The sequence below is a fragment of the Populus trichocarpa genome, chromosome 9 (assembly GCF_000002775.5).
Source record: "Populus trichocarpa isolate Nisqually-1 chromosome 9, P.trichocarpa_v4.1, whole genome shotgun sequence".
Classification (NCBI taxonomy): Eukaryota; Viridiplantae; Streptophyta; class Magnoliopsida; order Malpighiales; family Salicaceae; genus Populus; species Populus trichocarpa.
The window spans coordinates 11,266,903-11,291,265 of NC_037293.2; the positions used below are offsets into that span (position 1 = coordinate 11,266,903).

Sequence of the window (24,363 nt, forward strand, 5' to 3'; positions counted from 1 at the left end):
GAAAAGTATTGATCGTTGAATTTCAAGCAAGTCTGCTGCTGAAAATAGATATGAAGCAACCTGGATTGTTCGTGGCACTTATAACAGCATGGTCAACAACATGTAGCTCTTGTCTGACTTCTTTGGGAGCAGTAAAATCCCTTTCATACTGTACGTGAATTAGTTATAAAGGGAAAATGAACAGAGATTCTAGCTAGGGAACATTTTTCACTTCTAATCTTCATGTAAATCATTCACATAACGTAGCTGCAAAATCTTTTTTCAAACCTGAGGTAATATATATATCATATTAGATGATCAGAGCATAGAATTCAGATTCTATGTGATGTCAACAATTTTAATAATTAAATATGCTAAGTCCACCGAAAGGTTTGAGTTTTCTTCCCCTTGCGTAAATCATCTCATCTACATAGAGAAACATTGCAACGTCTAAACTGGGAAAAATAATTGTTGTCTTTTGACAGTTGATGGGAAGATGTGAGTCAGTTTGAGATTGTGTATGAAGGAGGGCTAATCTGAATTATTATTTTATCTTGTTTCTTAGGATGCAAATTGCAATCACGTAATCAAGAAATTTACTAAAATCATATAGAATGATCAACACATTCCAGTTTGCTAGAATCTTTAATTTAATAATCAGTTCATGGTCCAATATAATAAGGTGTATGATTGGGCGGGGAAAAAAATAATATATAGATGTTCTTATAATCCATGATAGAATTTTACACGAAAAAAAAATTCTATGTTGCCGGCTGGCGGCCAGCTTGGACCGAATATACTAATTTGAATAATTAAGATTACTTGTTTTACAAGTGGCTATAGCTAGCTATATATTATTTAGAGAATGATGAAGAACTATATTTTCTTGTACGAGTACTGTGTTTTAGAAAGAGACTTGGCAACGTAGGAATTTATGGCATCAGCTAACGATACCGACGACGACACCTTCAAATTGAACTGCAACTTGCACCAGGATTTGACCCTAATTCTCCAGCCTCAGAATGAAAGTAAGCATATGATTATATATAACACTACAAGTTACCCAGGAAAATAAAATTTAGTAATGATGAGATTATGATTAGATTTCACGCAAGAGATGCAATAGTATATGTACTTTGCAAGGAAATGCTAAAGGCTGGTTTGCAGCTGCACGTTGCTTCTAATGATTAGCTTCTTGCGGGTTGGTTATTCCACAAGAACATGAATTTCTCACGAATTTCTCAATTTTGGTGTAAATGATCTGTATCTCTTATATTGGTGCTGCATATAGTTCAAAGATACCATCGATCTAGCTCGAAGACCAAAAAGAAAAAAGTCTAGAAACTAGAAAGGCAATTTCTGGCGTTAATTAGTCTCTGGCCTCAGATTACTCAAGTATATACAAGAAAATGGAATATTAATGGAGTACTAATTATGCTCTTAACATCATTAATTTTGGCACTAGCTAGATAAACAGAGCTTTCGGTATATATATTTTTGTGGTACCACACAATGGAACTTGAATGCAATAGAAATATTGAAACCTCAAGGGTTCCCTTCGAATGAATCTAAAGAAGCTTTATTTGATTAGAATCTAACTAACTTCAAGTGATTCCATACTATTCCTTGATGCTTTCATTTTATTCGAGAAAAAAATAATTAATTAATAATCAAGCAAAAAGAAAGTTTGGTTGGCGTTTTTGAAAGTCTATTCTCTATTATAAAATTTGTGTGATACTCTCGATCAGAAACTATATACTAAAGACTGCTGGCGAGTTTGCCCTTGACTGGGACAAGAAGATAATGAACATGATCTGCTACTAATTACTGACATAAGCATAGCCTTTTCGATTTCTTTGTCGACTCTCCCTTGGATCAAAGAACATACATATTCCATGAAGACTGCATCACACGGTAATGTGATCGGTCCGTCGCCTGGCAGGCCAAATTCTTCCTCAGACATTACCAAGAGTTTTCTAACAATGTTGTTGTTAAGGTATGAAATAGGAAACATGAAACGTCTTTGATCAGCTGTGTAGACAACAAAATGGCCCTTATCCGCCACTGTTGGCATGTTGCTACTGCTAGTACTTGCATTACTATGGTTTCTTTGTAATGAAATTCTTTTCCTCTTTAGGGCAGCTAGACTTTGCCACTTCCTTGCCATCTTGATAAGTTTCACGGGGGTGATCATTTTGCTTTGAGTTAGTGAAGATCTAGAGGAGAAGAAGAGGAGATTCAGTAATTCTTGGTGATTATTGAAATGGGATTTTTGAGTTGAGAAGGAAATGGCAATGCACTCGTTATATAGACCCACCCCACAGAGACATTGCTTTACTTGTATGTTTTCTCGTGTAGGGAACTGGTGGGCCATAACCATGTGCAGCATGGAAGAGATGGGAGATTGAGTGGCGTGGACATGTTTGATTCAAATGGATAACAAACCAAGTTTTGTGCCAAGTAGATTGAAGGCATGAGGGGTCTCAAGCGGGTGGATCATAAAGGCATGAATCCATGAGAGCCACAAGAAACAAGAAATACAGACCAAATTGCAAGAATATATCTCTTATGCCTTAAAATCTATATATCCATGTTAAGGATATCCATAAGAATGAAGAAGTTTGGCAACTAGGGCGAGTAAATGATTTGGCAGATTTTGGTGCGTGGAAGACATAGTTACAGCATGTTGGTCCCAACATGTCGAAGGTGAACTGCCAAACAAGTAAAATATGTGGTTCAAAATTGTGTTTTAAGGTTGTGAATCTAACATCCTATGTCACAGCCTTATGATCCATCAATTAGGAGATTAATGGAATCTAAAAATTACAACTGATCGGTACAAGTTTGGTGAATATGCTATGTTGGTTTCAACAGAACTAAAGATATTCTCAATTAAATTGTGCCTTCACAAGAGCACATGGTTTGGTGTACCATCAGATCTATTATTATAGGTTAATTTACCCATCCATTAGAATAAAACTTATCTTCTTTGAATTGTTGTTTCATAAAGGAGATGTGTAAATCATTTCAAGCTTAAATCTTATTTATTTTTATATTTTAAAAGCGTTTTTTAAAAATTTTGATTTTATTTTTTATTTTTTATTTACTTGAAATTAATTTTTTTTAGTGTTTTCAGATCGTTTTGATGTCAAAATTAATTTTTAAAAATAAAAAAAATATTATTTTGATGCATTTTCGGGCAAAAAAAACTTTTAAAAATAACTGCTATCACACTTTCAAACACACTATAAATTTAAAAAGATTGTTAAAAAAGGCTTAGTTATGTTAATAAAAACTAATCTAAAGTTATTGTATTCCTTACATGAAATACGTAATGATCAACAAGTCCAAATCTATCAAGAAGTCTAATGAATTAAATAAGTTGTTCGATAAAAATGAATATAAACCTTCTATTAAATTGTTGGATTAGGCTGAGATTAGACTAATGTATTTTACAGACCTGGTTTCTACAGTGGATGCAATAACCAACTAAATAGCTTGTTGCTTTCATACTTAAATTAATCCCAGAAGTTATTGTTTAGAATTTTTTTTATTTTTCTTATTATCTTTTCTTTATTTTTAATTAGGTCTCATATTTTTATTTGATTGAAGTTTTATTAATTACGTAAGTTTAATCTACTACTTAAACAAGTTTTTTGTATGTTATTTTAGAACAATTAAGATTATTTTTTAAAAATTAATCAAATAAGAGAATTTCTCTATAATTTAATTATAATTTGTAGAAGTATGAGAAACCTAACTTTCTATCCATCTCGCTTTAATCTACGTTAATATAAAGGGGAAAAACACTCGGGAACCTGGAAACCCTAAAAAGATTGCCGGGTTTTGGTCGGGTCGGGTTCATTTATCGTATTTGCTATGGTGTTCTAAATACATGAACGTGAATAGACATCCATTGATGGGCCTACGTATTGTAATCCTTGGGCCTTTTGCCTTCACTATTTCTATTTAACCATTCTGATTGGCCAAAACCGACATGTCGTTTGAATGGTTCAGGTAGCCCCTGCTCTTCAAAATGGCAGGTCCATTTGGAGCATTTTCTTGCCCAGTGACAGAGAATATTGGATTTGGATGGAAAATCTTGAAAAAAATTGAAACTAGGCAACCAAGCATGGAGAAACTTGATGGGAATTCTGATGAAGTAGTATATTAATATTAACTACAACTATGTCTTTGGTCATGTACAAAAATTCAGCAAACCAGTAATTGCTGGCTACTTTGTTCTTGGAGTAGAGAATGAAAAGACAATGAGCATCTACCACTACTACTTATGTCTATATGCAATACTTTCTCCATATCTTTATCAACATTTCGTTGCATCAAGGAGGCTGCATATTTCATGAACATTGCATCACATAGCAACGTTATAGGACCAGTTCTCGGCAAGCCAAACTCTTCCTCAGACATTGCCAGGAGTTCTCTAAAGATGTTATTGTTAAGATACGAAATGGGGAACTCGAAGCGCCTTTGATCGACGGTGTAGACGACAAAATGGCCTTTATTTGCCACTGGTAACCTGTCATTGTTGTCTGTGTTTTCATCTTCACCGCTTCTTGGTATTGAAATTCTTTTCCTCTCCGGGGCAGCTAGTTTTTTCCACTTTTTTGTGAACTTAACGAGTCTCATGAGATTGATCATTGTGATGGTATCTTGAGACTGGTGAAGTTGGAGAAGGAGGAGGCTATCAATTCAGTTATTGAAACACTGAAATTCAAATCTTGAGCTGAGGAGAAAGCGATGATGTTGGCTAGTTATTTATCCTCTAGGAAAGGCAGACACTTTACCTGCAAGTGGCCCAGCTTGTGTGAAGGATCATGCTTAGAACATGCTTGGTTTAGGTAAGCAATCAATGCAATATGTGTCAAGCAGTTCAATGGCATAACGGGTATGCAAGCTGGTTGATCATAAATGCTCTAGTGCTTGAGAACCACAGAGAACAAATTGATCAAATTGCTGAAATGAATCTTCTTATTTAGGCATATGCTTTGCAAGACATAAGCATGCTGGTCCCCCGCTTTGGACGAACTACCAAACAGGAAATTTGTGGTTGAAACAAGCCTACCTTAATAGGCTGTCACCCTTAGAGGTCCATTTATCAGGTTCCATTTTCAGGAGGTTGTGTAATGTTTTCAATCTCCCGTTCAATTTCACATTGCCTTTGTCTCTAACAATTGAAAAGCAGAGTCTAAAGTTGAATTGCTTAACTTTTTTTCTTACCTTATCATGTTTTGATGTTTCTTGATTAATTCCTTGCAGTGGAAATAATCCATCAAACAAAAACAGAATAAACAAAATCCTTTAGTTGAATTACTGCACAGCAGTTAGCACCGTTCTGTTAACAGCAGAATATTCTGTCATCAGTAGCAATACCACACCACTTCGGAATTCAATTTCAAAGTTTTCCTGACACAAACCGGGCCGAATTCGGAATTCTATCTCAGTATTTTTTGACACAAACCAGGCCGAATCTCTATTCCACAACAATTCTTTACAATCCACTAATTTAGCCCAGAATTATGTGCAGGTTAGAAGCTTGGATTTATTGTTACTTTTTCCATGTGACAATAAAAAATAAAAAAAGAAGGAAAATGTAAAGAACAGAATTATGAGTGCCCGGATTGAGATTTTCAGTCAACAGTAATTTCTTGGACAAAAAATATTAAAGAATAATATAAATCATTTTTTTTGAGTCTCATCTAACATCTAAAGCTTTGGGATGGGACGTAATGGTCTCGAGTTCGTCACTCACTCATATAGTATTGAAGGAAGTGCTGAAATGGCATGGAAAAAGATTCTTAGTTGTTTGATTCTTGCACTTGTCATGAATAAAGAAAAATAGAAGGAACGGCCAAGTGCCAGAAATAGCATTTTATTTTATTCCAAGTGAATATTTTTCAAGTGATTAAGTGAAAGAACAGTTCAACTTTGTAGACTACATCTAGTAATTACTCTCAACTAAGATGTATTTCATTTTAACTAAGATGTATCTGGGGCCTGTCAAAACGAGGTATTCCAGATTAATTTACGGGAGACTTTTAACGCTTTTGAGAGATGACGAGTACCATTTTCCATGGAAAAACAACCAAACATGACAAAAGATCTTGAATTTCATTAATGTATTGAAGTGTATACTAACATTAAAATGTATTTCAGAAGCTACAAACTGACAATTGTTGATTTCTAACTTCATGACGAAGATACAAAGATGATGAGCATTGACTGCTGGCTATGGTCATCAGCAATGCTTTCTCTACATCTTTAGCCACATTCTGCTGGATCAAGGTGATTGTGTATTCCATGATGACAGCATCACATGCTAATGTGAGAGGTGCATTGCCTGTTAATCCGTACTCTTCTTCTGCTAGATTGAATAGCTCTCTAACAATTTCATTGTTAAGGTAATCCAAGGGAAGCACAAAGCGTTTATTATCAGTAGTGTACACAACAAAGTGGCCCTTCTCTGCTGTTGATGATGTGCTGCAATCTTCTGAATCTTTACCACTAACAGTTCCTGGAAATTCAATCCTTTTTCTCCTAATGGCAGCCAGTTTCTGCATTTTCTTGCCAATTTGATGAGCTTCTTAGCACTGATCATCTTGAAACTGATTATACTAAGGAAGGGGATGTTTAGATCTTAGAATATGGAAATGTTAATCTTTTGATGGATACAAGGAAATGGAAGTGAACGCATTATATATACAGAAGACCAGAAAAAATTCCATAATGGACACTTTCACAAATCAGGCAGACATGCAAGGCAAAACCATGTGAGAAGTGGGCTATGTGGGGTTGTTATGGGAGGCGGACCTGTTTGCCAATGTGGAGCATGGAAGGTATGCATATATGTACGTTTTCGATCAAGTGGTTTAACATTGAAATAGGTCCCATTTTTTTGTCTCATGATGCTCTTCATTGACGGTCAGATTTTCAGGTGAGAGATGAAGAAGGCAACCTGTCCCAACGACAAAAAATCATTCATACTGTACATTGGCTACGAATATTATGTGTCGTTTGATTATTAGACAGGATTGCAGATTTCTGTATGAAATAGAACATGGGTTGCATCACACAGGGTGTCATTAATTTGTGGTGATCATTAAATTTTCTCATTTATTCACTAGCTCCTTTCTTGCCTGTTCATCTTTATTTTATTTTTTCTGTTGCATTTTATCAGTGAGACAGGATAAGCTGGCACCTATCTTCTAACTGTGCACCATGTTTTCTGTTGTTGATTCTGCTACTGGTAGTCAAAATCATCCAGCAAACAAAAAGACCATCTTCACTTCACATATTCTAGTCATTAGCAAACCAGAAGTCAAATTGACAATGGCTGATTTCTAACATCTTGATGAAAATTCAAAGAACCATCTTGATGAACAAATTCTGTTTGGTGATGAATGAAAAAAAAAGAAGACCATGATCACTTAACAAATTCTAGTCATCGCCAAACGGAAATTCAAATCTACAAAATCTCCTCACAGTCCATAATTTACATCAAAATCTTAAAAAGCTATAGTTATTCACTGGGCCAACTCTTCTGCACCTGCAAGAAAAAAATTCAGGGGAAAGAGTCTTTTGGGATTTATGATGCAGAATGCTAAGAACACTAACACATTCATCAAAAAAAGATTTTAAGAAAATTATTACAAAAAGAAATTTAGTCCCCTTATAGACACCACTAGTCTTGAGGTAGTTTCTTCAACAGGAAGTAACAAATTTTGGATTTAAAAAGAAGCAACTGGTTTAATGAATGGGAAGGGCTAGAAAGAGCTTTGTAGTCTCTGTAGATTGAAGTTTCAATTTCAGAAACTTGAATTTTTCCATTATTCAGACCTTAAATGCTATATTTTCTGGTTGTTTCATTCTAATTGTTGTTGAGGTACTTAACCAGGACAATTTTAGATTTCACTTTAAACTAAGATTGATCTGGGGGCTATGTTATCAAAGGGATGTTTCAAGAATTGTTTTTGATGAAAGAGAAACCAAACATGAAAAGAATTCTTGTATTTCATTAATGTATCAATGTGTATATTAACTTTGTATGGTATTTCAGAAGCTACAAATTGACAATTGTTGATTTCTGACTTCTTGATGAGGATACAAAGTTGATGAGCATCGATCGCTAGCTAAGGTAATCAGCAATGCTTTCTCAACATCTTTAGCCACATTCTTCTTGATCATGGTGATTGCATATTCCATGAAGGCAGCATCACGTGGCATGGTGAGAGGTCCATTGCTTGTCAATCCAAACTCTTCTTCTGCTAGATTGAATAGCTCTTTAACAATTTCATTGTTTAGGTAATCCAAGGGAAGCACAAAACGTTTTTCGTCAGTGGTGTACACCACAAAGTGACCCTTCTCTGCTGTTGATGATGTGCTGCAGTCATCCGAATCAAGACTGCTAATTGTTTGCGGAAACGTGAGCCTTTTTCTACTAATGGCAGCCAGTTTCTGCCATTCTCTTGCCAATTTGATGAGCTTCTTGGCACTGATCATCTTGAGGCTGATGAAAATAAGAAAGGAGATGTTTAGATCTTGTAATATTGAAATCTTAATCTTGCTTTGGATAGAGAGAAACGGAAGTGGGTTGATTATTTATACACAAGGCCAGAGACAATTCCATCATAAATACTTTCAACAGTCCAGGCAGTCAAGCAAAGCAAAACCACGTGACGGGTGGGTTTATGTGGGGTTGCAGGGGAGGTGAACATGTTTCCCTATTCCCCTTGAATAACAGCACATCAAGTTTGAGCATGGAAGGTATGCATATATCTATGTTTATGGCCAAGTGGTTTAACAGTAAAATAGGACCAGATTTGATGTCTCATGATCCTAGCTTCCATCAAACTTTGTGATCCACAAAAATTAATCCGAAGCACGTTCAAGACACAGGCATGTTGGACCCATTCAGGAGGAACTACCAAACAGGAAATATGTGGTTCAACCAAGCCTACTTTAATGGGTTTACAGACACACTAATCCATGTATCAGATTGCCTTGTCCGTGTACTGTTGAGAATCTCACATTACTTTGTCTCCTATAACTAAAAAGCAAAGTCTAAGTGAAAAAAGTGATCGACTGGTCGCCAGACTTTCAGGTAAGAGATGAAGAGAATTTGTCCCAAAGGCATAAAATCATTCATACTGTACCTTGACTACGGATATTATGTGCCAGTTGAGTACTTGACAGGACTGCAGATTTCTGTATAGAACATGGGATGCATCAAATGGGGTGTCATTTGTACTGATAATTAAATATAATCATGATAATCATGTATTTACCTTTTCTCATTCCTATTTATCTATTTTTTTTCGTGTTGCATTTATCAGTCAGACAGGATTGGCTGGCTCCTGTCTTCTCACTGCGCACCATGTTTTCTGTTTGATGATCCAGCTACTGGTAGTCAAAATAATCCAGCAACAAAAAACCATCATCACTTCACAAATTATATTCATCATCAAACCAAAGTTAAATAGACAAAACTTCCTTACAGTCACAGTCCATAATTTTTTTCAAAATCTTCTGCATTTTAAAAAGCTGCGGTTAAGATTTAAGAATGCCTTTTCTGTGTAACCATTAAGTATCGATTCACAAATGCCATCTCTTATTAACCTTTAAGATAAAATTTTGGGGAGAAGAACTTGTTAAAATTTATGATGTAGAATTCCAATAACTGCATTACTTTCTTTACAAAAAAGAAAAAGAAAATCTTTGAAACGAAATTAGGTCTGCGTAGAGAGATCACCTGTCAGTGATGTAGTTGCTTTTACAGGAAGTAATATGTTTTGGATTTAAATTCTTGAATATTTACTATGGAAGAACATATAAACATAAGCAAAAATTCTGGAATTTAATTAACTTATTAATGTGTATATTAACTTTGTAATGTATTTCAAAAGCTAAGAATTGACAACTGTTGATTTGTTACATCTCGATGAAAATTCAAAGATGATGAGCATCGATTGCTAGCTAAGGTAATCAGCAATGCTTTCTCTACATCTTTAGCCACATTCTTCTTGATCATGGTGATTGCATATTCCATGAAGGCAGCATCACATGGCAAGGCGAGGGGTCCATTGCTTGTCAATCCAAACTCTTCTTCTGCTAGATTGAATAGCTCTTTAACAATTTCATTGTTAAGGTAATCCAAGGGAAGCACAAAACGTTTTTTGTCAGTGGTGTACACCACAAAGTGACCCTTCTCTGCTGTTGATGATGTGCTGCAGTCATCCGAATCAAGACTGCTAATTGTTTGCGGAAACGTTAGCCTTTTTCTACTAATGGCAGCCAGTTTCTGCCATTTTCTTGCCAATTTGACGAGCTTCTTGGCACTGATCATCTTGAGGCTGATGAAACTAAGAAAGGAGATGTTTAGATCTTGTAATATTGAAATCTTAATCCTGCTTTGGATAGAGGGAAACGGAAGTGGGTTGATTATATATACACAAGGCCAGAGACAATTCCATTACCGACACTTCCAACCCACTTCGATACATGCAAAGCAAAACCATGTGAGAGGTTGGTTTTGTGGGGTTGTTTGGGAGGTGGACATGTTGGCCTATGTAGGGACATGGAAGGATGCAGACATGCATGTTTTCAGTCAAGCGGTTTTACAGTAAAAAAGGTCCAAAATTGGTGTCGCTTGATCTAGCCGAATCAAAACTTAATTTGTGATCCACAAGAAGGCAGATACATGGATAAGCCTACATGTGCATGTGAATCTGTTCCTGATGGTTTTGTGAGAGCAGCAATTATATGCTTTGGAAGACAAGGACTATTGGCCCAACATGTCCATTAACTGTCTAACAAGTAGTAGCCACAGGTTCCTACTTGGATGAGAATTGTGCTTTCTGAAGAATGATTATATACCTTATCCAGAAATTTACAACTGGTTGTACATTTTCCACAAGGAACTCTTACTCTCCTATGCCTGACCTTTTCCTTTTACCTTTCTTGTTTGTTTTTGTCTTTGAAGCTCAGAGTTTAGACAAAGTTTCCAAGATAAGCATGTCGCACAAGCATATCCGTGATCTGAAGAAGCAGATATTGAGCAGTACTGCCCAGTGGTAATGGAATTGATCACAACTTTCTCAAAATCTTTGGCTATGCCTCGTCGGATGAGTGCTAAAATGTAGTCCATGTATGCTGAATCACATGGAAACCTTATAGGCATGTCACTTGATACTCCAAACTCCTCTTCAGACATCTTGAAGAGTTCGCGAAGGATTTCATTGCTAAGATACTCTAATGGTATAGCAAAACGCTTCCAATCTGCAGTGTAGACAACAAAATGCCCTTTTTTAGCAACAAATGATGGGTTGCCATTCTTAAGATCCATCTTGCTAGTGATTCTTAACAAGAAATTCTTTTAATCCTAACTACACCTATCTTCTGTCACTTGCTAGCAATTCTGATGAGCTTTTTCAGACTAATCATGCTGTCTTTCTCTTGACTAACAACTAGATAACTTATATATGCACAGGATTTACTTGAGACAATCCTTCCTGCATAGGATTCCTTTTCTGGGAATTCAATGTAGAAGAATGTACTTATGTTGGAATATCCCTGAAGGATATCAGATATTTTATTCAAGCAGATAATCTACCAAAATATTATGTCCTTTGGCAGGGTCTGGTTACTATGAAGACCATAAACATACAGATCACAAAAGGCCAATAACATGAAAGTCTGCAAGATATGGAAATCGGCCTGTAGCCATCAAGATAAAAATAATTCATCAGGTTTCTAGTCTGCTTATGATTATCCATTTCTACCCGTCAAATTCATGTACAAAAACCGCAATTATTTATTTAATCTTGTAATGCTCAGTCTTATTTAGACTAGTTCTATTGTCTGCAAGGTAACTGGGCAGCATAAACAGGGTATTATACTCAATTAGGTTCTGTTTTTTTGCTTGCGTTGGGTAGGTCACATCATGTATTGCTCAAAATGGAAAATGAGGTTTTGTTCATTGTTTTGTATATTCATCAGAAGCCCTTTGCTGGCACAGGCTTCCAGCTTGTGACATTGTTTTAGTACTAACCTCAAATCAGCAAGAGTAACTGCTGAAATTCAAGAAAGGTCATTTTGCGGCATCCGATCGGTCAGGACATTCAAAGGACTGCTGGCCTAACTTAGGAATTTGCTGCTGGCCTAACAATTTATAGGAAGACAATTTCAAGTATCACCTATTTATTGTATCAAACCCAAATTTTCAAAACTAAATGGAGGAGCCCATCATTCTGTGCCCACTTCCAGATACTGTGAATGTAGATTTCAAATGGGCTCTTAGTGGGCCCGTTTGGTTTTTGTGGACTACCCAATAACTCTTGGCCCACGTAATCTCCTGCCTATCCGTGTGTTTCACGATCTTGAAAATCAAATCTGTACAGTAGCCTCTATGTTTCTTTTATTTGAACCCTTTTCCATTTCTTTTAACTCTTAAATCCCGAACCGTAGGAAAAAAAGAGAGAGAATTAATTATTAATTATTAATTATTCTCACTAGTTTATCTAAACTAATTAATTAATCCCTATAAGTATAAAAATAATTGAGTAATCGTTGACCAATGTTGACTATCCTTAATTTAGTAAAAAAAAATTCAAAGTGACTTCTTTTCAAATAAATTTTTTTCATCTTGTTTACTTATCTTCTTTTTTTTATCATTTCTTACAAAATAAAGAAAAATTTAGAATGTTCGTGAAGTTTATGGGATGATTTTCTTAAGTCAAAATAACTTTCAAGGACTAAATTCACAATTTATAAAATTACAAGTACTAATTATTACTTCTGTAAATTATAGGGACTAGTTAAATCACTAATTCGGAAAAAAAAAAATCTAAGAAAATTGTGTGCCAAACATGTGGACACCTTAAAATGGCTTATCCTTCCCACGTATAAAAACGGCCATTTGAAAAAATAAGGCAAAAAGAAAAGGCAAATTCCCTTCACTTGACCTCCTCACAGAGAGACACAGACATGGGTGGCCTGAAACTGCCACCACAAACTCTACACGGTATCCATGGCGGGAGGAGACCTCTCACTGCTCCATCTTCAAAACCCTCCTTCACAATTCAACCAAATTACAGCTCTTCCATTTCCACTGGTAAAAGCTCCTTCTTACTTCCTTAAGTTCTTTGTTTTTTCAATGTTTTTGTTATTCAAGTCTCTGGTTTAGTTAAAAAAGATTCAAAATTTGATCACTTTAGACTTAAAAAGAATTAACTTTGCACTTTTAGTTTATTCATAAGCATTTAAAACTGCCATGGTCTGTTTCTTGCTTGATTAACATTCTATGGCATTGCATAATTGAGCAAAGATGGTGTTTGATATTGGGTTTTTCTTGAAATCTCAAATTGGGTCTTAACGTTTTTGATAAATTAATTGATTGGTAATTCAAAAGGAACCTGCTTATGCATATTCTACTTGTCATTATATTTAGTGGCATCATTTGGTCTTTAGATATATTATTTGTGTGGGGAATTTTGCAGGTTTTACTACAAGAAATGTTGCCCTTTTTTCACCCAGTATATTTCCGTGTGGATATTTCATTTTGGGAGGAGCCAGGGAAAGGCGGTTTGGTGCAAGGAATACACAAGGTTGATGTAATTAATGGTGTGAAATTTGAGATATGAGTTTGTAGAGTGAACTATGAGGTTCAATTTTTGAAGAATATAGTATTTATCATGTTTCTTTTCAGCGTCAGTACAGCCGGTGACTGAGGAATTGGTGGAGGATAAGACTAAGGAAAACCCTGTAAGTGGGGATGCTATACGTCGTCGTTTCCTTGAGTTTTATGCTTCCCGTAGCCATAAGGTTCTTCCGAGTGCTTCTCTTGTGCCAGATGATCCCACTGTTCTTCTGACTATCGCAGGAATGCTTCAGTTCAAGCCTATATTCCTCGGGAAGGTTAGTGACAAACTATTTTGATTCTGATAGTTTGGAACCTGGTGTAGTGTGTTATTGGACACTGACTATGAAAGAACAATCGCTGAACTTGTTTTAATTCATTTGTCTACGTAGCATGTGTGTTAAGTTTAGCTAAGTCTAATTAACTTTTTGCTTCCATGGGTTAAAATTTTTGAGCTTATGATGGTTCTAGTGCTTCTGTCTAGGCTCCCAGACAAGTGCCTCGAGCTACAACTGCACAAAAGTGTATTCGTACAAATGATGTGGAGAATGTTGGCCGAACAACTCGACATCATACATTCTTTGAGATGCTTGGAAACTTCAGTTTTGGAGATTACTTCAAGAAAGAAGCTATTAAATGGGCATGGGAGCTTTCGACCAAGGAGTATGCATGGATATAATAAAACTTTTGCTCATCCATTCTTAATTTGAAAGACTAAAGAGAAACGTATTAAATTTATTTCATTTGTTCTGGCAGATTTGGACTGCCAGCTGACAGGTTATGGGTTAGTGTTTATGAAGATGACGATGAAGCTTTTGAAATATGGCATGATGAGGTAAACTGCATGAGAATTTTTCAATTGCAACACATTAGATCGTATGTTCACTTCCCCTGTAACTAGCTCCTGTGTTTTATGCAAAGCTATCCAACCTTTGCAGTTATAACAAGTTGTTTTCCACAAAAAATTTATTATGTATTAAAAAAACTTTGCATCAGGTGGGTGTTCCTGTTGAACGTATAAAGAGAATGGGTGAAGAAGACAATTTTTGGACCAGTGGTGCCACTGGACCTTGTGGTCCATGCTCCGAGCTTTATTATGATTTCCATCCTGAAAGGGGATATAAGAATACAGTAAGTATTATGATTCCTTTCCTTTCCTTTCCCTTTTTTATTTCAAGGAGGAGGGGGGAGAGGGTTTGAAAGTTTCTGCCCGTAGAATTTCTCATGCTACTGCTTTTATCTTTTTTTGTTTGTTCTGGATGATTAATTGCAGGATCTTGGAGATGATAGTAGGTTTATAGAGTTCTACAACCTGGTTTTCATGCAATACAATAAAATGGATGATGGATCACTTGAACCCTTAAAACAAAAGAATATAGATACAGGTCTTGGCCTGGAGCGTTTGGCTCGCATCCTTCAAAAGGTACTCATAAGTTTTGCCACCATCATAAACTAGCAAGTTAACTATCTTTCTTTTGCATATTTAGAAATAATAAAAGAAAGAAGAAAAGGGAAAGGAAAGAAATTTTGATATCTCCATTGAGGTTTCTTTAACTAGTGGGCATCATTTCATCGATGCATATATCCATAACAACATTTGTATTGCGTATCTGCTTCATAATTAATCTTTCTTCAAGTCTTATTTTGCTGCAGGTTCCAAACAATTATGAGACTGACTTGATTTATCCAATTATAGAGAAGGCCGCAGAATTGGCAAATATATCATATGCTCTAGCCGATGATCGAACAAAAATGAACCTTAAAGTACATTGATGCTTAACTTACCTACTACATGTCAAGTATTTCATTTCAACAAAGTCTTCTTTTTAACAAACGTGCACCTGAAGTTCTTCATTTTTTTCAGATTATAGGAGATCATTTGCGTGCAATTGTATATCTTATATCAGATGGAGTGCTTCCATCAAATATTGGTAGAGGCTATGTGGTTCGTCGGCTTATCAGAAGAGCTGTTCGTACTGGCAGATTGCTTGGTGTAAAGGGGGGTGGAGAGGATGGAGTGTTTTTACCAGCCATTGCAGAAAAAGTAATAGAATTGAGCCCCCATATTGATCCAGATGTAAAGGCTAGAGGACATAGCATTCTTGATGAGTTGCAAAGGGAGGAACTTCGTTTTGTGCAGACATTAGAGAGAGGAGAAAAGCTGCTTGACCAAATGCTTGCAGAAGCACTATTAAATGCTCAAAAAAGTGAAACCCTACCTTGCTTATCTGGGAAAGATGTATTTCTACTGTATGACACTTTTGGGTTTCCAGTGGAGATAACCACAGAAGTTGCTGAAGAACAAGGTGTCAAGATAGATATGGATGGTTTTGAAGTTGAGATGGAAAACCAAAGGCGTCAATCTCAGGCTGCACACAATGTTGTTAAACTTGCAGTTGAAAATGGAGGGGATCTTGCTGAAAATGTTCATGATACTGAATTTCTAGGATATGACACACTTTCTGCAAGAGCAGTAGTTGAAAGCCTCTTGTTAAATGGGAAATCAGTGATACAGGTTTCTGAAGGAAGTGAAGTAGAAGTTTTGCTGAACAAGACACCATTTTATGCTGAATCTGGTGGTCAGATTGGGGACCATGGATTTCTATATGTTACACAAGATCAAAGCAAACAGACAGCTGTTGTGGAAATTAAAGATGTTCAAAAATCTCTAGGTAGTGTATTTGTTCATAAGGGTACTATTAGAGAAGGAGTTCTAGAAGTTGGAAGAGAAGTGGAAGCTGCAGTAGATGCAAAATTGAGGCAGCGGGCTAAGGTGCTTAACCATGGTTTACCTCTTATTCTGCCTAAATAGATGCTCACTGCATGAGCTTGGTTAAAATTCAAATGGACATCTATAGATGCTTACCTTCAAGCAGAACCTTTTTTAAAAAAAAAAACTGAAGTATGCCAAATGCAGTGCTAATATGCAATGATATGATAGTTTTATGCAACCTACTTTCTACCTTGAAAGCCTTCTATCTTATTGTTCGAGTGATATCTTGCAGGTTCACCATACTGCTACTCATTTGCTACAATCTGCACTCAAGAAAGTTATTGGCCAAGAAACATCACAAGCTGGTTCACTGGTTGCTTTTGATCGTCTCAGATTTGATTTCAACTTCCATCGACCACTTCATGACAGTGAACTGGAGGAAATTGAAAACTTGATAAATGGATGGATTGGGGATGGAACACTTCTTCAGACTAAGGTGATGTCACTTACTGATGCAAAAGAAGCTGGGGCCATTGCAATGTTTGGAGAAAAGTATGGGGAGCAGGTACAAGTGTATTTTATCGTATCTTCTTCTCATAGAGTTTTCAAGTATTTGCGCCATACCTACAATTGAATAGTGATACTAACCAACCATATCAAGCACCAAAGGAAACAAGTTCCCAAGTTTATATATCTCTACATATGCTGATGTGTTGTAGGTGAGAGTCGTAGAAGTTCCTGGTGTGTCCATGGAACTTTGTGGTGGAACCCATGTGAGCAACACTTCTGAAATACGTGCCTTCAAGATCATATCTGAACAGGGCATTGCATCTGGAATCAGACGTATAGAAGCTGTGGCTGGTGAAGCTTTCATTGAATACATTAATGCAAGAGATTCCCAGATGAAACTCTTATGCTCCACTCTCAAAGTATGTTTTTGTTTCAGTCCTCTTATTGGATGTGTATATTTTTTCCATCTAATCTACATCATTCCAGATCTCTGTCTGCCTGTGTGTGTATTATCTAAGGAGAACCATTCTGCATTTGGCCTATTTGTATATGTAAATCTGCAAGTAAATAAATGGATATATTGGGGATGGATTGGTTTGTTAAATATGTGGTTTTGATTCCAAGCTGAAGATAGTTTTTTATGTTTATTTATTGCTGCATTTGAAGGTGAAAGCAGAAGAGGTGACAACGAGGGTGGATAATCTCTTAGAGGAGTTAAGGACGGTAAGAAACGAAGTTTCTGCTTTGCGTGCAAAAGCAGCAGTGTACAAAGCATCAATGATTGCTAGCAAGGCATTCTCAGTGGGAACTTCGAAAACAATCAGGTAAAGGGTGCTTCTTGAGTGCTTACATGTACATGCTCATAATACTTATTGTGTCTAAACTCTTGCTTCTCAAAATATGCCTAATTTTCATATCACCCACCAAATTGCGTGCGCTTTCCACTTGAAGAGTTAAATTGACCTTTTCTTTTTTCATCTTACATAGTTTTTCCTAGTAATAGTAGACATTTCCTAGTTTGATAAACAAAAAGGCTTAACTTAAGAAAATGAATCTCAACCATTTAATGGTTTAAATATGCACATGATTTTTGAAGAAACTCCAATCCTGAGGGAGCAGAACTGGCATCATCTGTATCAATGATTTGAGTGTTAGTTCTGCAGACTCGTAAAATGTAGTTGTTTCACTTGGCTCTGTCGCTTCAGTGTGATGGTTGGTTCCTCGTCTTTGAAATTGTTAGCTGTAATGTAATGTAATTGTCAAACATGCTAAACACTTTCACCATGTTTTGGGACAAAAGAATGACTGGTTGTTTTGATTATGTTCAGGGTACTAGTCGAGTCCATGGATGATTTTGATGCTGATGCACTCAAGAGTGCAGCTGAATATCTAATGGATACACTGCAAGACCCAGCAGCTATAATTTTGGGCTCCTGTCCAGATGAAGGTAAGGTGAGTTTGGTTGCCGCATTCACTCCAGGAGTAGTTGATATAGGTATTCAGGCAGGGAAATTTATAGGACCTATAGCGAAGTTGTGTGGCGGAGGAGGTGGTGGCAGGCCTAATTTTGCTCAGGCAGGAGGGAGGAAGCCTGAGAACTTGACAAATGCCCTGGAAAAAGCTCGGACAGATCTTATTTTGATTCTAACTGAGAAGGCAAACTGAATAGCTCATATTCTCCTTTGTCCTTGGAAGTTTCCATTGGGAAATTCTTTCTTTTGTATACTCCAGCTCAATTGCTTGGTCACAACTGCTAGGCTAGGCATACTTCCATATATTAACACAAGCAAACAACAACGAAATAGTTAGTGAAATTGCCTCTTCCTCTCCTCCTCCCTGCGTGTGTAGATATGGTGTCTGAAAAAAGAAAGATAGGAAACGGGGAAGAGATATGTAAAATATTATTCACTCCAGGCAGATGTGGCCTTTTTAGCATAACCAACTTTGACACTTTCAACACCATTTTTTCTCCAGAGCATGGTGAGCTACATGAATTTTTCGGCAGGTTGCTTTTAAATGGAGACTGGAATCTTACAATACTCTTTAAACATGGAATGGCAATACAGTTATTCTTACACTCCAAGGAAATACTGTTGCTGACGCAATTTATGAAGATCCTTAGAGAAATCAGCCTACAAGAGAGGACACAGATTTGCTTGAGCTAAAGATAACTGTTGTCCCTTAGAACCATAGCCATCACAGTGAAAAGACTGGCTAAACATTGAGTACTCGTTTGCTTTCTTTTTGGAACTGCTTGGTTAAAAGTTAAAACTGACAGAACAGCTACTGTCAGGGGATGGAAGATGCCATTAAAGGCTTAATATGAAATTTAGAGATAAATTTTCTCCGAGAAAATAACTACTAGAATGAAAAATTGGAAAAAATATTTTTAAGACATTTAATTTTAATGAGAAATAGCATTTAAAAAAATTGGCCAACTGAAATAGTCCCCTACAAAATCAAAGATAAAAGTATTCTAGTCTATGGTTATTTTATTTTTAATCTTCACAATTATCTACCCAAAATCCAGATTTCTATGTCTATCATATTCATGGCGTCTATCAACAGCTGGATCCAGCATCCTTAAATTGATGGTGTCTGATTTTAGTGGTGTACGCTAGGAATTTGGGGTGGCTATTTCACCCAAACTGATAGATACTCCTCTAAAACGACATGAATGTGTAAAAAAAAAAATCAAGAGCAAAAATTCATGGTTTTAGGTTGAGTATACACACTAGTCTCCGAACTTGATCTCAATCCGAAATAAATAACTTTAAAATTTGAAAAAAATATATTTATATTAAGCTAGTTATATACTAAATATTTTTAAATTATATTATTTGAGTTTAAGTTTAAGTTATAAATACTCGATGAATATCCAAAACTCAAGTATAAAAAAATTATATTTAGTTAAATTCAACAGTTATTTTAGATTTAAATTCAGTATGGATATAACAAAACTCGATATTTGAATATGAATATTTAACCTAGATGGATGCCAAATGTCCCTTAGCTACTAGCACCACCCTTATCTTCGAACACAAAGGAACTTTGACTTTGAGTAGAGAGAAGAGAGATCCAAGGGCAAAAGTCAGAAGAAATGGTAGGCTGTGGATCCATAAAGAAACCTTAGTCTGATATCAAATCCAATGTCCTGATTACTTGCTTCGATCACATAAATGAGAGAGAGATCGGTCCTCCTCCTCTCAGTGAAAAAAATCTATCCACCGCAGAATATGGATATTTCCATGTAAAACGACTCGACATTTGCAAATGCACATGATAAATTTCTTATTTAAGTGAAGATTTTTATTTTTATTTTTATTTTTTTGATGGATTTGGATATGATTTTTTCTTTTATTTTTATATTTATTTCTTTTTTCGAAGTGAATGTGTTAAGTAAGTACAAGTAATTACTCATTAAATATCTTAGAATTGATTGTACATTCCCTGTGATTATCATATATACCATCTTCTAGGGAGTTCAACCTGGCAAAAATCTTGCGTGACGAGTGGGACTTGCGCAAGCACAGATTGTTCTTATCTTCCCACTCTTTATTCAGCAATGATCGCCTTCGCCAAGCTTTTATCCTCCAAAATTATTCTTTTTTCTTTTATTTTTGGGACCGTACACGTAAGCACCTTTAGTGAGGCTCACAAAGTGGCAAAATTATTGTTAAAACATCAAATTAATTATCCATAAATCAATCTCTTGTTATCTTTGATTGTGCATTATTGTCATAGAAAGATTTCACTATCAGCAGACACATATAATTGATACGTCCCAGTCCAACTAAGGGATATTGTTTTCCACCAGTGCACATCCTTGTGCAAAAAGATACTATATATATATATATATAAGTTATATTTATGTATCAAGTTATTTTAAATTAATTTTTTATATATCAAAATTAATTAAGTTTTTTTTTCCTGATTTTGTGTGTAATTAGTAATGTGGGACAGAATGCTTTTCAAAAAAAGTTTTTCAATTGAAAATATGTTAAAATGATTTACTTTTTAGATTTTTTTTATTTTTAACATTAGTAGATCAAAACCATCGAAAAAACCTCAAAAAATCAAATTAATTTACATAAAAAATACTTTAAAAAACTGGTTAAACCACATTACCAATAAATTAAGTGTCAAACATGTCATATGGACACGTCATCTAAGTTAAGTGTCAAACATACATATCAAAAAATAAATTATATAGAATTATACAGCATTTCAGAAACTTCCAAAATATTCTTCAAAACCAATAAAAAATCAAATAATACTTACTACAATATGAAATCTAAAATTTAAATAAAACAATGTAATAATGAAGCATCTAAAACATCAAAATAAAACTAAATGAAAAGTCTTGTGAAAACAAGCAAAGCATGCCAACAAAAAAAAAATAGCAGGAATTCTCAACAAAAAACCTTAAAATAATATTAATAAAGAGGGATGAGTTAAACAAATTCAGTGAAGAAATAATATTTAATATATATTTTAGATATTATAAATTGTAAGTATATATATATATATATATATATATATATATATATATATATATATATATATATATGCATGCTAATGCACAGTAATCATCTTTGGTATTTTTTATATTTGAAACTCATGAACTTAAGTTTAGATAGAGCTGAATTACTTGGTATTTTTTTAGAGAAAAATCACAGTGAAGGAAGGAAAAGACAAGAAGAGAACAAATTTATTGGCAAGAATTCTCTTTAAATACATAGACTAGTTCGGGTTTTTGGGATTGGATGTACCAAAACATAAGTATTACAGCAATCAATTGTTTTTACAGTTTTATTGAAGTTTTACGAACATGGCCCCAGAATTAAGATAGGTCAAGTGTCATTTTTTGGGGGGCAATTTATAACAATTTTAGTGAGTTCAGGCAACCTCTCTCTCAAATTATCGAAGGTGTGATCATGTAGAGAACGGAAACGAGGAAGAAACTTCTCCTAGGAGTGCAAAAAGTAGTCTGCCTCACTAACAAAATCCCACCATCCTCTTGCATATAATTATATCTCCTAGTTCTCACTCCACAGCTGTCAGCGCTTAGACAATTAGTCGGTGCTTGACCCCATCATTTCTTTACTCTGTCTTGCCGCGTTTTGTGTCTCTTTTTTATAGTTTATCAAGATTTTACTCCGTAATGCTGACCTGTAGTCCACTCTACAGTCTTATTCACTACCCTATAAATACCTCACTTCTCACTTCTTTTCTCTTATCTCAACCCTCCTTTTCTTCACTAGATTGCGTCAACTACAATGCTTGATTTCTCTTCTTCCTTTTGTGACATCTTGAAGAACAGGATGGCTGTCAGGATGGCTGTCTTTCTTTGCTTTCTTTTCTTGATTATCTCCTCTGCTACTGGTTGTGATCGATGTGTTCACCAATCCAAGGTTGCATATTTCTCCAAGGCCTCGGCCCTTTCAAGTAAGAATCACTTTTCCTTTTCTTTTAATTTCATTTTTCCTGTATTTTGAATGGGATTTTTAATTGGTGATAATTCCTGGTTTTGTGCAGCTGGGGCTTGTGGATATGGTTCCATGGCAATAGGATTTAATAGTGGACACCTTGCGGCTGCTGTTTCTTCTCTTTACAAAGATGGAGCTGGATGTGGTGCTTGTTTTCAGGTTAGTACTAGACCACACCACTTGTCTGCTTTCCCTCCTGTGGATTTTTTAGATGATTGATCATATCTCTTACTGGCTTTTGGCAGATAAGATGCAAAAACACAGCTTTATGTAGTAGCAGAGGAACTACAGTGATTGTGACTGATCTTAATAACAATAACCAAACAGACTTTGTTCTTAGTAGCAGAGCTTTCATGGCCATGGCCAACAAGGGCATGGGTCAAGACGTCTTGAAACACGGGATTTTGGACGTGGAATATAAAAGGTGAGAGCATATATTATAAGATTTATTTATCTCAATTATCATAATATATAATAGAATCTCTTTGGTTAAAATAATGATCATATATATGAATTAAATACCTGATCAACATGATGATTTTTTTTTAGTTGCTTCTGCAGGTAATGGTTTGGTTATACCAGCCACAAAAGAAATACATGTAATATGGACATACTTTATATAATTTTATATATTATAGCTAGGAACAAAAAACGAGAACATTTAATGCTGGTAACGGTCGAAATGTAAAACCGTTGTCCATAAAATCGCAGGTAACATGACTATATAATTGAGTTTGAGTGGATTCGCACAATATTCTACAGCTAGTATTCTGTGTTATTAAACTAAACTTGATGATATGGTGAGATACGAGACTTAGCTTAGGTTTTAAATAAACTAGGTTAGAATTGATTTGATATACTAGTTGAAAATTGATTTAACTTTTTAAAAAAAGTTCAGAACAATGTTGACTAACTTTTAAAAAGAAGTATAAAAAGGTATTTTATATTTTATTAGTCTTTTTCTAAATTTGCATCCCCTTTGTCTCATTGATCAGGGTACCTTGTGAATACAAGAATCAGAATTTGGCTGTTCGAGTAGAAGAATCAAGCAAAAAACCAAATTACTTGGCCATTAAACTGCTGTATCAAGGCGGCCAGACAGAGGTGGTAGCCATGGACGTTGCTAAGGTCAGAGCTTTAACTTACTGTATGGAGTTAATCATACTTTTCAATGTAATGCTTAAACCATGCTGACTTGTTGTTGGTTTTGCTAAATTTCCTTAGGTTGGTTCTTCAAATTGGGGTTTCATGAGCAGGAATCATGGAGCAGTATGGGACACAGACAGAGTTCCAGCAGGAGCACTTCAATTCAGATTTGTGGTAACAGCTGGATTTGATGGGAAGTGGATCTGGGCTCAGAAAGTCCTGCCTGAAGATTGGAAGCCTGGGATGACATATGATTCAGGAGTCCAAATCACCGATATTGCACAAGAGGGTTGCTCTCCGTGTGGTGATGGGATTTGGAAATGAGGGGTCTTGCCTCTACTAATGTGAATAATATTCATCTATACACACACAGTTTGATCTGATGTCATTCTTCACAACAGAATTCGATAATGTAGAGGAGTTTTATGAAGTTAGCATATTTTTTTAGAGTAGTAGCAATTCAGTTTCAATGTTCCTTCTTTTTTCTTTTTTTTTTTACTTTGCGAGGAGGGCATTTGTCTACCTTACACATCTTTAATGGTGTTTAACGTATTTGTTTTTTTTCTTCCTCCAATAAATTAATGTCCATTCTCTCTCTCTCTCTCTCTCTCTAATTTGGGAAAATGACCATGTTTTAGTAACTAGGTGCTTCTTCTTTTTATGTGAATTTTTTTTTATGCATCATTATTTTTAAATTCAATTTAAAAGTTGACTTGGTTAAGAGTTGTATTTGTTAATCCAGGTCAACTTGAAAAAAATTAAAAAAAATAAAAAATTTTAATATTTCATTGTGAATGTATGCTATAAAAATTAAAAAAAATATTTGAGATTTTAATATTTCATTGTGAATGTATGCTATATATATAGCTATCTCA

At 35.4% G+C, this 24,363-nt stretch overlaps 7 protein-coding genes and 1 pseudogene across 11 annotated transcripts; 2 read left to right on the forward strand and 6 right to left on the reverse strand.

Annotated features, from left to right (window-relative positions):
• Positions 1 to 1,445: 1,445 nt before the first annotated feature.
• On the reverse strand, positions 1,446 to 2,285 carry LOC7474970 (auxin-responsive protein SAUR68). Its single transcript, XM_002312892.4, has one exon. The coding sequence runs from the start codon at positions 2,171 to 2,173 to the stop codon at positions 1,724 to 1,726; it is 450 nt and encodes a 149-aa protein (XP_002312928.2). The 5' UTR covers positions 2,174 to 2,285; the 3' UTR covers positions 1,446 to 1,723.
• Positions 2,286 to 3,948: 1,663 nt separating this feature from the next.
• Positions 3,949 to 4,638, reverse strand: LOC7474969 (auxin-responsive protein SAUR64). The gene is made up of 2 exons (XM_002312891.4): positions 4,201 to 4,638; positions 3,949 to 4,080 (listed from the first exon to the last, which is right to left on the reverse strand). The coding sequence occupies exons 1-2, from the start codon at positions 4,636 to 4,638 to the stop codon at positions 3,949 to 3,951; spliced, it is 570 nt and encodes a 189-aa protein (XP_002312927.4).
• A 1,451-nt stretch (positions 4,639 to 6,089) lies between these two features.
• Positions 6,090 to 6,785, reverse strand: LOC7474968 (auxin-responsive protein SAUR64-like; annotated as a pseudogene).
• Positions 6,786 to 7,989: 1,204 nt separating this feature from the next.
• Positions 7,990 to 8,752, reverse strand: LOC112328596 (auxin-responsive protein SAUR63-like). Its single transcript, XM_024607945.2, has one exon. The coding sequence runs from the start codon at positions 8,494 to 8,496 to the stop codon at positions 8,050 to 8,052; it is 447 nt and encodes a 148-aa protein (XP_024463713.2). The 5' UTR covers positions 8,497 to 8,752; the 3' UTR covers positions 7,990 to 8,049.
• Positions 8,753 to 9,868: 1,116 nt separating this feature from the next.
• On the reverse strand, positions 9,869 to 10,698 carry LOC127905751 (auxin-responsive protein SAUR63-like). Its single transcript, XM_052455680.1, has one exon. It carries the CDS (start codon positions 10,337 to 10,339, stop codon positions 9,893 to 9,895), a length of 447 nt encoding a protein of 148 aa, XP_052311640.1. The 5' UTR covers positions 10,340 to 10,698; the 3' UTR covers positions 9,869 to 9,892.
• Positions 10,699 to 10,924: 226 nt separating this feature from the next.
• Positions 10,925 to 11,338, reverse strand: LOC18102171 (auxin-responsive protein SAUR61). The gene has a single exon (XM_024608794.2). It carries the CDS (start codon positions 11,336 to 11,338, stop codon positions 10,925 to 10,927), a length of 414 nt encoding a protein of 137 aa, XP_024464562.2.
• A 1,575-nt stretch (positions 11,339 to 12,913) lies between these two features.
• Positions 12,914 to 18,815, forward strand: LOC7472090 (alanine--tRNA ligase, chloroplastic/mitochondrial). 5 transcript variants are annotated; one of them, XM_024608889.2, is made up of 13 exons: positions 12,914 to 13,105; positions 13,491 to 13,598; positions 13,678 to 13,908; positions 14,115 to 14,293; positions 14,387 to 14,465; positions 14,627 to 14,761; positions 14,904 to 15,053; positions 15,284 to 15,394; positions 15,495 to 16,403; positions 16,636 to 16,908; positions 17,063 to 17,272; positions 17,520 to 17,677; positions 18,182 to 18,815. In XM_024608889.2, the coding sequence occupies exons 1-13, from the start codon at positions 13,022 to 13,024 to the stop codon at positions 18,516 to 18,518; spliced, it is 2,964 nt and encodes a 987-aa protein (XP_024464657.1). In that variant the 5' UTR covers positions 12,914 to 13,021; the 3' UTR covers positions 18,519 to 18,815. The 5 variants fall into 5 exon arrangements, with proteins under 5 accessions (XP_024464657.1, XP_002313683.1, XP_024464655.1 ...); XM_002313647.4 differs by having other exon boundaries at positions 13,700 to 13,908; XM_024608887.2 differs by having other exon boundaries at positions 13,706 to 13,908.
• Positions 18,816 to 21,928: 3,113 nt separating this feature from the next.
• Positions 21,929 to 24,085, forward strand: LOC7472089 (expansin-like A2). Its single transcript, XM_002313646.4, has 5 exons — positions 21,929 to 22,301; positions 22,392 to 22,501; positions 22,588 to 22,766; positions 23,338 to 23,470; positions 23,567 to 24,085. The coding sequence occupies exons 1-5, from the start codon at positions 22,133 to 22,135 to the stop codon at positions 23,810 to 23,812; spliced, it is 837 nt and encodes a 278-aa protein (XP_002313682.3). The 5' UTR covers positions 21,929 to 22,132; the 3' UTR covers positions 23,813 to 24,085.
• Positions 24,086 to 24,363: the final 278 nt, after the last annotated feature.